Source organism: Ipomoea triloba, chromosome 7 (assembly GCF_003576645.1).
Source record: "Ipomoea triloba cultivar NCNSP0323 chromosome 7, ASM357664v1".
Lineage (NCBI taxonomy): Eukaryota > Viridiplantae > Streptophyta > Magnoliopsida > Solanales > Convolvulaceae > Ipomoea > Ipomoea triloba.
In genome coordinates, this window is record NC_044922.1 from 3,633,098 (window position 1) to 3,648,675 (window position 15,578).

Sequence of the window (15,578 nt, forward strand, 5' to 3'; positions counted from 1 at the left end):
GTTCAAAAAATAATATGAGGATTATGCTTAAAATCGGTAGAGAAATTGAGATTTAGATTTATTAAACGAGATCAAAAAATCAATTGGCTCATACTCTAACTAGGGCTACTGATTCTTATGCTAGAGCTTTTAGTTGAATTTCTTTTTATTCTCTTCTGTAATCAACACTTATTTTCTATAATATAATTTGGTGTTGTTTCAAAAAATAACATAAAATAATAATAATAATAATATTATTATTATATTATTATTATTATTATTATTATTATTATTATTATTATTATTATTATTATAGTCTAGTAGATGTTGGATTGTTTTGGAGTGTTCTTGACTTTGGAGGTCAGTTGCTATTAAAATGCTAGAAAATGTAGAAAACGTTATCTACAAATGATTCACCGACTGACATGGTGAAATTTGATTGAATTTATAATAATCATAATAATAATATAATAATAATAATAATTAAAGGAACAAAAAAAGAAAAAGAAAATTAGATTTTCCAATTTTACGCTGAATTATTCGGCCTCGGAATCACCGTCGTCTTCGGCCTGCACGCGACTGCTGCTCTGAAAGTGGCCAGCGGGAGATACTTTGGCCGGCGACGTCGAGTCCACGTAGGCGGCGGAGCTCATCTCCATTTGACAGATTCGGACTGCGCCGAACAGCTTTTCCGGCAGCTCCTCCTCCGACTGCGATTCGACTAGGAATCCCATGTCGATTGTGACAGATCTGACGTAGCCTAGGGCAAGGTGGAGGATCGCGCTGGCTATGGCGGAGCTGCTGTTATCGACGTCGATTTCTAGGTAGTTAGGGCCTCGGTGATAGTAGCAATTGAGAGCTCTGCCGAGGATACAGGCGGAGTAGTTTCCGACGGCGGCTTTGACGATCCACGGACCTTTAACGATCCGGTTCACGATCTTGAACCGGCTATTTCGGTACGCGTCGTCGCCGTTGACGAACCTGTAGAGCAGCGATCCTGGCTCGAGCGGCGCGTCGTCGCGCGTGGCGAAGTAGAACACCGCGCTGTGGTGCTCACGCCCCGGGACCTGGAGGTTCACGGCGAGCACGAACGTCTTGCGAGACTTCCCCTGCGACTGCGCTCTCCGCAGCGCGTGCATGACACGGTTGTCGGGACGGGCCAGGACGTGGTCTAGCTTCGAGCTGGATCGGAGCCAGTCCACCCCAGCCGGTTCCAGAAGCCATTCCCCCGAGGGCACTTTCGTCTTTTTAGCAAAATAGTTCGGCGCACGCAGATGGAAAAGGTCTCCCGGAGGCGACGCCCAGCCGTTGGATCCGTTGTTCAAATCCACGCGCTTCAACGATCCTCCGCTAATCGCTTCTTCCTTCCAGTCCCGGCAAACCGCCGCCGCCGCGGCGGAGCGGTTTCCGGCGAGCTTCTGGTTCTCTTTCTGCTTGGTAGGGCACATGTTTTCCGGCAGCGGCGCTGAATTTCTCCGCCGCAAATTGAAGTTTAGTGAGAATCGAAGACAGGGGTAGTTGAGTATATATGAATGTGTATATGTGTACGTCTCTATAAGTCTATATGTATGCGAGTTGAGGCAAAAGCACACGTGTGGGATGGACAGCTAATGGGCATTGTATGATGACGATAGTCGTTTACTATTTTGCTTTAAAAAGATAAAGACTATTTAATACAATTTGGATATTATTTTATTATTTGCTCACCATAAAAAAATTACTTTATTAGGAAAAGAATGGATTGTAATGGGTTGGATACAAGAAGTCCAGCAATCTGCAGCTCGCTCTATTTCGTGATTTCAAGATGTGCTTACTTATTGTTTTTTAGGAATAGTCGGTATGATTTGTTTTCAAGTTTAGAAGATTATTTTCTTATTTAGTTAAACAATCAATTTGTAATTAAGTTGCCTAATTTGAAAGATTTACTTCTTAATTTGGGTCAAATATCGTAATTATGTTTGAGATTTATAAATACCTTAAAAAGTGATTTGTTAATTGCAATCGCAGATAATTAATTGGTTGTTGGCTGCATTTTCAATCAGAAAATTAATTGGCTATTGGCTACATTATTAATTGTAAAAGCAGAGAATTCTTTATTAATATTTATCAATCCTGGTTGTTGCCTGTTGGCTGCAGTAATTGGCTAATTGTATTTCAATTATTCTCCTAATTGTGTTTCAATTCTAATTGTAGTAGTAGTATTGTAATTGTGTTTGAATTGATGAATTTTAAGTGTATATGAACTCTAATTGCAATACACTATTTTTTTTTTCTTTGTTATTCTTCTAGGTGCTTTTTTTTTTTAACACTGATTTTATAAAAATTATTTTATAAAATGTTGCCTAAAAGATATTATCTGGCGAGAGAATTTAGTTATTTTAAATTAGTTGACATTAGTATTTTTGTTCTCATATATTGAATTAAAATTTTGTTATAAAACTTTATGTTAACTTCTTTACATAATATAGTGTCTTTTTTTGTTCACTTGCCCTTTGCCTATAAAAGGATAAGACCAGCCCTGTTTGTTGAGGAGGTCTGGTGTTTGGCCTAGGCCAACTCTAGTCCATGATTCTAAGATGTGCTTACCTATTTTTAGAAGGGACAATTTGGACAATTTGTTTCCAAGCTTAGAAAATTATTTACCTATTTTTATAGACAATCAAATTGTAATTACCACGCACAATTTTAGGAGTTTACTTTCTTAGTTTAAGCTGAGAACTTATAATTAAGTTTGAGATCTATAAATACTCTTTAAAAAAAAAAAGACTTATAAAGGGTTTGAATTCTTTTTACAAAGGCAATAGACACTTCTCCATTGTTATTCTATTTATACTTAGCAATTCTCGTATTTTCCGATCAATTGTGCTGCCCAATCATCGATTGCAAAAATTGTATAACAAATGTATAGCATAATCATAACATGTGGCCTACAAAGCAGCTCAAGATATTTGGACTCAATCTAGGTGAGTTCGATTGAGTAATTATTCTATGGACCATGGTCACACAGTTGTGTGGAGTATTATACAAAATAAAAAGTATATTATTTATGTACATTGAATACGTTATTTGAGTACTGAAAGAACATTATTTTATATACTATCAAATAATAGACATTCAATACACAAATAATGTATTTTTAATATTTTAGTATATTAAAAATGTACATTGTATTTATGAAAAATATATTATTTGAATATTGAAAGTATATTATTTTGTATACTATTAAATAAAGTACATTCAGAACAAAAGTAATGTACTTTTAATATATTTAATATGTATGTTGTATGCATAAAAAATACATTATTTGAATACTAAAAATACAATATTGTGTATACTATCAAATAATATACATTCAATACACAAATAATATACTTTTAGTATACAAATATTAAAAATGTAGTCTATATTCATAATTCACATAAAAATTTGCCAGTTCGACTAATTTGGGTCCAAGTGAGATCGGTCAACGAAAGAGAATAGTTAAGCACATTAAGGAAGCCTAATTAAACGATCCAATTAATAGAGACAATTTATTCCTAACCGTTAAAGGGGAAACTCAAGTTTAAAGATATTGACATCAAACTACTTCAATATTTTTGGTCCCGTGCAATTGCTAGTCTTGTCTTTTGCTTATTAAATTATTCACAACGGTCAAGAATATATTTAAAAGACAAATAATTATACTCATAATCATGTTTACGTATATATGATTATGGGCTCCATCATTGATTGCAAATAAAATAGTTTACTATTATAAAAACTTTAATTCAGCTACTTAAAGCCAAGCGCAATGAGACTGAGAAAATTAATAACCAAGTGTGAACAGATAGCTATGATCGAATACAGTACAAGCTAATACAATAATAAGCTAATACAAATAGCAACTTGCAAGAAACGATGGTTAAAGGAGATTATAGTAGATTATCCAATTTCTGTTGGAGCTATTTATAGTAGATTCAAATTGTATATATTATGGCGACACTTTTTTTTTGGTGAATAAATATTATGATGACACTTTACAATTGAGCTAATGTTATATTCTCTGGTTGGTTGCTATGATCAATCAATCGGCGCGATTATGTATTCACACAACTATAACAACCTATGCCATCAATACTATAAGCATAAGTAGCCAAGTTTAGCTATTACAAGTCTAGTAGAATTGACCGACACATCTCTCGACCAGGTGGGCTCAAATCAATTATTTAAAATACTAATTTTTTGGCTTGAGATATTATACTTACTATTGAGATTATTGCCCTCTATAACCACATTACTAAGGTATAATAAGTTGTGTTCAAGTAGTTGTACATTCAATACATTCAGTCTTATAATGAATATATTAATTCTTTTGTGTGCATTTGAGAGAATATTGGAATTAGAGTAGTTAGAAAGATAACAACAAAGCAATCAAACCACTCTAATCACACTATTCCCTCTGAACCTTTACCCCTCTAATTGAGTTTTTTCAATTTATCTTTTTGTTATTAGAGTGGTGAATCAGCCAAATTACTATTTATTTAGTCTTTTGAAAAATATTTAGAGCTTAAAACACACCTAGTTGATACTCTTAATACTCATTATTTCATGGACCATGATCCAAATAGTTATATGGACCATGAATAAAAGGTACTCTGTATTATTTTTAATATACTAAAGATACATTATTTAAGTACTAAAGGTACATTATTATCAAATAACGTACTTTCAATATATAAATAATGTATCTTTATTATATTAAAAAAATATTTTTTTATTCATGGTACACCGAAAAATTTGCGTACTCTTAAAACTAAAAAAGGCAAAATCATTAGTAATCAATGCATTTATAGCATACCGAAAAAATGTTAACATTTCTATGGTTGGAAAGGCATCCCAGCTTGTCAATGTAGTTTTCCCATGTGCTACTTCTATACACTTTGGACGGCCCACATAAAATTAGTTTTTTTTTTTAAATAATAATTCTTTTTATAGTATGTAATCAAAGTTGACATCTGTCTTAATACTTCAAATGCATTTCTTATGAAACAAGTTTAGAATTCAACAGAAATATAAAAATATCTACAGTACTAAATAGTGAAAATTCTAATTATTATTATAAATAAAAAGAGACAATGACATTTTTTTATATTAACACAATGAAATGACAATATGCACATTTAATCAATTTTAAATTGTTTCAATATTACTATCAAATAAGATTAAAGTAATACACTCAGAAGACTGACACAAAATATATTTTGCAATAGATAACAAGCACATCTCAACCAAGTTGTGCTGATATTTAGATGATAGTAACTCTAGTGTGAGACTGTATCACGTGAGACGTGTAATACTTTTTAATAAAAATGTACTCGTAATAGTTTTCTATGTACTCATAAAACAATATTACATGTCTTACGGTAAAACAATCTTCTCACACAAGATTTATTTAACTTGTTGGCAAGGGAGAATCCATTAACCTGACATAATGGGCAAGGAATCCATACAGCTAACTTGAGATGTACTCACTACACATGATCTCTTATTTTTAGATGCATATTTTATCTCCATAATGATTATGTACTTCGTGAGTTGTGTGTAGGTATGGAGTGTATAACAATGGAAAATGCTAGGTGGCTCCCAAATAATTTGACACAAATAATATGGTTCCATCTGGATATAAAAATTCGGAATCAAATCAGATGAAGCCACTTCATTTGGGACAAATCAGACGAAAACAAACATTTTTAGGGTGGTTAAGAATGAATTGTTGAACACATGAACCAGAGACACAAGTTCCACCTAAATATTAAAGGGAAAACTAATAGTGGAGTAGATAAATATACATGAAAGCATTCAAGAGAGGAGGAGATACATTCCTATTGCCTCTGGTAAAAATGAAGTCTCCATACGATCTGGGATAGTTGTTGAATGAAGATAGTATCCCTGCAGAACATCACAACAGATCATTTTAGAAGATAAAGGAAGATATACAGAGTAACTGTCAGAATAATGACATGTGTGCATGCCAGTATACTTTTAAATATAGGAAATGAATTGAGGGGACTACAGGATAAGCATAGGTTTGGATTCTTCTGATTCCCAAGAATCCTACATTTACTCCACCAAAATAACATTCTGTGCATCTCTGATGCTTAAACTTATCCTACCAAATACCAGGTCATCTTCATTCGTTATGAAATGCTTAGAATATAATCTAAAATGAAAAAGGATGAGGGATTCAATAATATTGATAAATCCAACTCCTAAGTAAATAGCTACCCCTCCTTTCCCAAGGAATATAAATAAATAAATCCTTCACCCTATACAAAATATCAAACGGATATAAAAACATCCCATATTTAATCAAGATACAAGAAATCTGTAGAATTGAATAAAAAGAATGTACATCAAAGCAAATCAATTGATTCAATTCAACAGATGATTAATAATCCTTACCAATTATGCAAACAAATGAAATACCACTTAAGAGGGCAAATATTATTTTGATTATTTAAAAAATAATAATAATAAAAAGAGTCTTCCCAGATCTTAATCTAATTCCAAGCCGTTACCATCAGATGACGGAAGGCTTTTAATAGGAAAATTACCCTTAGATTTGGAACAGTCTTTGGTTGAGTTTTTTGAAAGACACAAACCATGTATAGTGCTGTTGTAAACTTTGTTGTTCTTGAAGTAATGTTTTATGGGTGGTGCCACTTGATGCCTTAATATACATGTTTTTATTTTTTTGGAAAAGCAACGAATTTGATCAAAAAGGCACCTAGAGGATACCACCCAACTTACAGCATCATTTAAAAACAAACAAACAAACAAAAACAAAAGCAAAAACCTCCACAAGTTTAAGATGATCTAATCACTTAACTAAAGAAACCACGTGATCAGGGGCAAAAAGAGAAGATTGTTGAATTTATCAATGGTCATCTGCACTCCTTAATATCAGCAGTTTCTCTTACTCAAAATTAGCCAAAGTAAACAAATAGGGTCCAAGTTCAATTCTGTTGCTTATTCTGTTTCTAAGGAGGTTCCATTCTAAAAAGACATCCTTGATAGAGAAGATATAATGCACTGGATTCCTCCCAAAGGCAGAATAAAATCCCAGCAATGTTTTCTCCAAATACAATGAATAAGAAAATGGATAATTGTTTCCTCAGCACAGAGATTAAAAGGGTGGCAGTTGACACGAATAATGTCAATTTCTCAAGTTATCACCTGTTAGAAATTAGTATTGCCTCCCTAGCAGCTTTCCAAGTTTAAAATGGAAAAAATAATTGGGTACTTGGGGCCTTTGTTACAGAAAATATTCTTCATTTTCTACTTCCAATTTTGATTAGAAATTGAGAAAATATGTTCAAATTTTTATTTTCCCATTTATACAAAATATCATGTTATTTGGACTTCCAATTGTTTTCTTCATGTAAAACCAATGCTAGTGGTAAGTGAAAAGTGTATTAGAGTTACTACTTACTAGTGGTGGGGGTAGGTACATGGGGTGAAGAATAGCATATAGTATTGGGTGAAAGTAAGCAATGATTATTATGGAGGTATGAGTGGTGGTGGATAAGTAGGAGGGGTGGTAGATTTAAGTAGGTGGAGTGGAGTATATAAAAGTTTTCCAGTTTTCTAGAAAACAAGAAAATTGTGTCGTGTTTTCAAAATGAAAAACTTAGCTAATAAACATGTTTTCTGTTTTCTATTCTCTAATTGGAAAACTGGAGAAATTTTCCAGTTAGTAATTGGGCCCTAAATGTGTGGCTGTAGGAGAAAGTAAACGCATAGTGGTTGGTGGAAGTAAGAGATCATAATTATTGGAGTAATTGTGTTGGTAAATATTACGTAGGTAACAGTGAGGGTAGCTAAGTAGTTATTGGTAGAAATGTAATGGAGATAGCTAGGTAAGCGAAGGTAGGAGTAAGTAGGTAGGGTTGAAGACTGTTGGTAAAGGTGATGTATGTTTTTGCATGTAAAAATTTTAAAAACACTAAAAAGTGTTTTTCAAATATCTTTTGTAAGTTGGGAAAGTACTTTTAATTTTGGCTTATTGGTCAAAAATATCAAAACATTTGTCTTGTGACAATTCTAAAGACACCTGTTGAACTTAGTAATTTAATGCCAAATTTTAAAATGTTAATGCAATACTCGCAAATTTTTTAACATATTAAAAAAAAATCAATTCAACTTAAATTGGCATATATATATATTTGTTATAAATAAAATAGAACAAATTATATTCTTTCTAAGTCAAGAATATAGCTAAAATATTATTGCATATAAATTACATTAAAATTATTATTAACATAAATTTAGCAAAAATCACAAATGATCAATATGTATTCAACTAATCAATTACGTAGTATTTAATTAAAAAAGTGTTTAACTGGGTACAAATACAGCTTTTAAGAATTTACATGATTTTTTTAATACAAATTCAAGTTGAATAGGATTTTATTTTGTTCAAGTTAAAAATTATCTAGAAATGCACTAACGTTTCAAATTTTGGTACTAAATCAACAACTTTAAAAGATTTGGTCAAAATGTTTGGATTTGTTTCACCAATAAGCACTTCATTTTCTATTTTCTAATTTGGAAATAATTTATTTTTAACCAAAAACTCTACTTTCCAATTTTCAAGAAAACTGGAGAATTCTCCATTTATTAAAAGACCTTTAACTTTTCTAATGTGCTTCCGACACACATACACATATGTCCGTATATATAGAAAATTCAACTACACCGTATAGCATGATGCATTGATGCAGTACTATCAAAAATGAAAATGAGGAAAATTGAGTAAATAAAATAAAACAAGAATATTAATTTGTTGCCAATGTTGAATTCATAGCCTAAGCATACTTTTAGATCAAGAAATCATGTTATATGGCATAATATACATACTCAAATTGATGTATATCTCATACATGCGCATATATTCCATTATTCCAAAACCATTTTCCAACAAACAATAAATGAGTATTTATATTCAAATATAAAACATCAAATAAAAACTGCTAAAGCTAAGATAATATACCACAGTATCCAATAAAGCAAATAGCCCAAAAACCTGCAAAAATACTAACAGAAGACTTAAATAAACATGATTAAGCCCATGACAGTAGCCTAATACCACATTACAAAATTATGGACTATGATTTCAGATATGAAGATATCCAGGTTTACTCTGAAATAGGAAAGATGAAGTTCCAGCATCATTAAGATCAAACCATAAATCAATTATGTAGAATTCTGGAAATTCAGCTTTGAAGATTTCCAGTTTTAACTGAAATAGAAAAGAAGCAACTTTCCAGTTTCACTAGGACCAAAACAGGGAGAAAGTATGTAGAGTTCTGCAAATTAAGCAAATAAAGGATGAAGGATCACATGAACTCTCTCTCGGTTTTGACCTGTTTAGACCATGTACAATGCATATAAACCCAACAAAACATTTCAATGCAAAGTGACTCAAAAGTCATACCTAAACAAAATTTAACTGCAATACAGCTAGTGTTGTAATTATAGCAAGCCACCAAAATTCCCGATTGCATCAAGTCTTCATGGAGAATTGCTGCCCAAGTAATTATCCATAAAACTGAATAGAATGAGAGAGGACCCATTGACCCAACCAAAAATAATAATTGAAGTACCTCAAGACCTGTAATAACTATTGAGTGCTTGTTTGGCTCTTCTAAAGCTTCTTGAAAAATGAGGCTTTGTTAAAAAGCCACAACTTTCTTCTTATAAATGCTTTTGCCTCTTATCAACCTTAGAACCCGTTTCTCTTTCTTCTTTTTTTTTTTTGGGCCCAGATTCTGCTTTTTAGCATAGACAAGCTCCAATTGAGGCATAGGCCAAACAAGCACTAAATATTTAAGGGTATTATATTTTATTAACATCTAACAAATCACGAGGAATTATATTTTCTCATCCTCAGTATTATCAAATTTCAACCAGAGGCTAGATTTTGTATACTATCCAAGTACTCCCTGCACACCACTAGGTAATGAGTTCAATCCCTGAATTCAAGCTAACATACCATACATCTTCTTACCCTAAACCATATATGGTGTAGCAGCCTTGCACACATGATCCAATCTAATGTCAAGTATTTCCTTCACCCTCTATACTATAGCAGTGCATCTAAGGGCCCATTGCTATTATTTATTAACTGTGCTTCCTGATCATGAACTTCTTGAAAGTTGTTCCACTGGCCAAGCATAATTTGAGACAAAAACAAAAAATGTATGGAGTGAGTAATATAATTTCTGTAGTTGCTATCAACTTGCTGCCTTAGTTAGGATGATACTGCCTAACAAAGCATTATGAAACTTTAAGATCAGTGCACTTGAAAATAAATATACACAACCAAAAGGAAACACAGTTCCTCTCTTCTCATCCCCTATTCTCTAGGAATGTGTCTGGGTATTGCTCATTCAACAGTTCAATCCCTACTTCTACTCAAACTATCACCTAATGTAACAGAAGCTCAATTACACAGGTCTCAAGTCAGGAATCCTAAATGCTCCATTTTCGTTTGTTTCAAACTATCACCTAATGTAACAGAAGCTCAATTACACAGGTCTTAGGTCAGGAATCCTAAATGCTCCATTTTCTTTTGCAAAACAAAACAAGTGCCATTTCTTCCAACCACCACCCATTGCCCTGATGGACATGCATTTACAGCTAAGATCCTGTATATACTACAAACACTTTTAGTTTTAGCTAGACAAAGTCACATCAACACCAGTCATACAAGGAAGGGAGCATCAAGTATCACCGTATCAGACAATCAGAGTCAACAGCAAACACTAATGGACACAGATCAACTGCCAGTTCCATAATATATATTAGTAATCGAACACCGAGTCACATATTTTACCCTAATTCAACGACATTCCAGACTATACATAGACAAAGCAACCAAAATAAATAAAAAGAAAACTAGGGTTTTACCGTAATAGTCGCAAGGGAATGAAATGAAGTGAATTGCTCCTTCCAGGGAACTAGTGTCGCTTAGTTCTTTGAGATTGCTTCTCGGTTGCAAGGCGAAAAACCCAGTAAACCTATACGAAAAGAGAAAAATGGGAAATCATAAGACAAAAGCGAAAGAGATAAAGAGAAGTAGAATGTGTGTATTGGGGTACCAGAGCCAGGACGTGAGCGGCAACTAGGATGAGAAGGAGAAGAGAGCCGGCTGCCAGTATCCATGACTGACTGCTCGAAGTAGATGCGTGCGCTTGCGGATTCGCCAGTTTCGATTTTCTCAAAATTACCAGAAAATAGGTGGGAGCGAGCGAGAGTGACAGAGAGACGTGTTTGAGCCTTTGAGGTTTTCGGCTACGGGCTACGGGTCGCTTCGATCAAACGGCAGAGACCCGCGGGATCCAGGAAAAAGACGCTTTTATCCCTGAGAGTGCATGCTATTGAACTACACATGAAATGCCAATTGGATATCGAATCAAAATCTTGGGGTCTAGTGGTATCTGGTTGCACTTTCATATGATAGAGTTGGGTGTGAGCCTCACCTCCACTGAGGCTCGAACAGACAACAGCACAAAGAGTCAATATCACATCCATTAAGATTCGAACCGACAAGTTGCTTAGGAGATTAAATTTTATAATTACAATTTTAAACAAACTCTATGTTCATTAATGAATTCGTGTCAAGCGTATGAAATATGTATATGTTTTTCATTAAATATCTTACCATCTTGCAACAATATATATATATATATATATATATATATATATATATATATATATATGTATATATACATATATTCACTACAATGAGATTGTCTTTGTACTGAAATGATGAATTTTTTTTACTAGCTGGCTCAGGTTTTCTGACCACCAAAGTGGTCAGAAATTCCCACAACCGGTGGTTGGAAAATTCAGACCCGATCACCCGACTGATTGTTTTGTTTGTCGTTTATTCCGACGACTTTCTCCAATGGTCAGAAATAGCAACGAATGTTTTTTTCGGATACTCAAATTGGTCGGAACATGCGTTTCTAACTAGATTTTCAACAGTGTAACGTAACGAGCAACAATTATCTTTGTAAATGTTGATGCACTTCAAGCTCCTGTGTATGTAACTACCTCTAAAACTCTAAAAGCATGGTGGAAGTTATCATTTTTTTGGTCTGAAAAGAAGTTGTTGAATTTGTTGATCATGACTTTCACACCAAAACCTAATGGGTTTAATTAGTGTTAACACTATATTGATCGAAAGGTCACATAAGGTCTTACAAGTCCCATTTTCTTGTTACACAATAGCATGATTGACCCCGTGCATGTTAACTCTGTTACAATGTAGTATTGAGACAACGCCCCCACTGAGGATGTTACAATGTAGTATTGAGCCAACGCCCCACTGAGGATTGAACCTGTGACATCTCACTTGGGTGGGTCATAGCTATGCCGCAAGGCCTTTGGCGAGTGCAAAAATTTATAGTAAACGAGTTGAGAGAAAAATGTATAGGAAGTTGACAAATTAATGAATTATAATAGATGAAAATTTTAATGATATCATCGTAAGTTAATTAAAAATTAACATTTAATAATAAACCATAGTTGCCACTTGCCAAAATAGTATTGTTGGCAATAAATAAATAAATAAATACATACAAATTTTATAGGCAATACCAATATTAAAAATAGTAAAAAAAGATCAATAATTAGTACTGCCCAGTGCCCACCAAATGTCAAGATTTTAATTTAAATTAAATAGTTAATAAATGCATAATTTAATAGAATAAATAAATATTAATATAAAATTTTAAAATATACAATTAATCTATATAATCTAAACGAAATTAATACAAAATTTTCACACACACACAACTTATTTTCCAAAATATTTTTTTATTTTTTTAAAAGGACTTTTATTCCCAAGCATAACATGCTAGCAAAATTTAGACATATCTACAAATAAATTATATCTTCGGTCTCATTTTAAGTATCGGTTTGATTGAAGATATTTTTAATTCGATATTTTATAATACTAAGTTTAGTATTCTATGCCAATGACATTGTGATCAAGTGACATGTAGTAACTTTTGTGCTTTAACAGGTTAAGAAATTATAGATGAACAGATACTACAATGTAATAGAGTCAATTGTAAAAAAAAAATCAGTATTCTTTCTAAAAATTTGTAATATTAATTTACAAAATTTATATATTTAAAAATTACATTAAAAGTACTATTAAAGACAAAAAATGTATATATATAGTAAAAAGAAAACAAATAATAAAGAGTTAGTTTAACAAATAAATATTAAATAAGACAGATAAAATGAGACATGAGAGTACTAAACTACATAAAAATATAACTAGGCGATAAGACTTTGGGTCACACTTGTGTGAGACCGTCTCACATGTCTCAGTATAAGAGATGGGGCAGATCAACATAATTTAGGTCATAACAACCAACCAAATACCAACTCATAACAGCAACTATGACTCAAATTATGTTGACCCCACCCGTCTCAAATATTAAAACTCGTGAAGCGGTCCCACACAAATTTTTGCAAAACATGTTACATATATATAGGGCTTGTTTGGTTAGTGGCGGATCCGCCAAATTTTGGCAGATCCGCCATTTTCAACGTTTTGACCCTTGATCAAAACGCTGAAAAGTTGTTTGGTTAATGACGGTTTGGAGCAGCGAATTTGCTCCAAACCGCCAAATAGCAGCATTTTGGGGAAAGATTTTCTTTGCCCAAAATGCCTTTATAATTAAAAAAAAATAAAAATTAACTCACAGTTTGCCCAGCAGCCCAAAGGTCGCTGGGCAAACTATTGGAAATTACGGAGCCTTGAGGCGAGCCTCAAGGCTCCCTTCCTCACTTATCCCACCGATGTGGGATAAGTGAGGGGAGCCAAAATTACAAAAGGGGAACCCCTCTTTTTATTTTTATTTTTAATTTTTACATTATTGTTATTATTTTTTTTGTTATAATTATTATTGTTATTGTTATATATATATATATATATATATATATATATATATTATCAAACATCTTTTTACAAACCGTTAATACAATTCGTTGATCAAACCTGCTAATACAATCCGCTATTTGATAACCGCTAACACAATCCGCTACCGCTAAATGCTAACCGCTGATAACCAAACAAGCCCATAATATTATAATCAAAATTTCAACTGTAATTAAAACTTTTTGTCAACTTTTTCCCACAGAACTAGATTTAGAAAGGAGAGATTTTAAAAATAAAAATAAAAACAATAAATGTGCTTTCAAAATTAATTAAAATTGACACATGGGTCGGCAGCGGCTTAGCATGGACGTGGACCGGACCACAAGGCCACGTGTATGGCAAGAAATTGAGAGATCTCATCATCCAATGATCTGTAAGATTTTGATTCGTTGTGGACCCATAAAAATCTTCCAACCTTATCTCCCCATTTTTGTCCATTCTTTATTTCCTCTTCAATCTTCATTGTTGACAGAGACGCAGTGCCTAGACCCTGCCCACTATTTTTTTTTATTTATTATATGGAGTACTTTTTAAAATAATTCAATAAAATAATTTATGTTTTTTTTAATCTCCAATGATAATAATAGCACTTTTTAAAATAATAATCTAGCTTATAATCAATAGTTTTAATTGAGTAAATTAAGTACAAGTATGAAACTAAATTTAGTTTTGATTTATCTTAGGTTGAGAATTTGAACTCATGTTGAATGAAAATAAATGCACATATAAATAATCATTTTTTATTCATAAGCATGAAAAAGCTAGATATGGATTTATAGTTGCCTCCAAATGATTTTTCAAATTAAAAAAATAAAGGATAAAAAATTGATTTTTCTCTTTAAGCTTGTATAAGAATTCCTTGTAGAATAAGTATATGGACAAATTAAAGTAGCATTTATTCTCTTGGTGATCACCAAAATAAATAAAAATAAACATCCAAATTAGAAAATTGGCACAAACCATGCGGTGGACCACAAGTATGTATGATATTCTAAATTCGTACAACAATGTTATTTACGCGGTTTATATTGACTAAACATTATCATGTGTGATAACGAATCATGATATAAAACATTAAAAAAATGCTTCTCGAACATGGGTCTATTTTCATTTTCTCTTATGAATTTTTAAAAAGTGTTTTTTTTTTAATAAACAAACTATTTTTTTAACCTTAATACATATAGTTGTTTAATATAATTTTAGAGTTAATACGCGATTTAATCCATCGACTATTAGGATTTCATAACTTTGGTCATCAACTTCAAAACTTGCTCAATTTCATCCTTAACTATGCAATTGTTAACCAAATCGGGTATTAACTCAATTTTCGAAATATAAAGTTCTTGATTTAAAAATTTAATTGTATATTTATATTTGAACTTTAAGGAAAATTTCGTCAAAATAAGTGAAGAATTTTTTTTTTTTTTTTAAGGTAGCTGACAATTGATATCTTTATTTACAAGCATATTGGGGATACTGGAATATTCTCATATTCCTATCTCTTCTTCGATTCTATACTATATATAATGGGGAATTGGGGATCACTTTCAATTTTCAAACATCTCTCTCACTGTGGCCCAATATTTGATTGAAGGTTGTT

The 15,578-nt window shown here is 32.4% G+C and overlaps 1 protein-coding gene and 1 long non-coding RNA gene across 2 annotated transcripts; both read right to left on the reverse strand.

Annotated features, from left to right (window-relative positions):
• Positions 1-380: 380 nt before the first annotated feature.
• On the reverse strand, positions 381-1,502 carry LOC116024775 (protein ENHANCED DISEASE RESISTANCE 2-like). The gene has a single exon (XM_031265770.1). It carries the CDS (start codon positions 1,425-1,427, stop codon positions 516-518), a length of 912 nt encoding a protein of 303 aa, XP_031121630.1. The 5' UTR covers positions 1,428-1,502; the 3' UTR covers positions 381-515.
• A 4,139-nt stretch (positions 1,503-5,641) lies between these two features.
• Positions 5,642-11,319, reverse strand: LOC116024550. Its single transcript, XR_004099499.1, has 3 exons — positions 11,121-11,319; positions 10,930-11,039; positions 5,642-5,907 (listed from the first exon to the last, which is right to left on the reverse strand). It is a non-coding gene; the product is annotated as an uncharacterized LOC116024550 (long non-coding RNA).
• Positions 11,320-15,578: the final 4,259 nt, after the last annotated feature.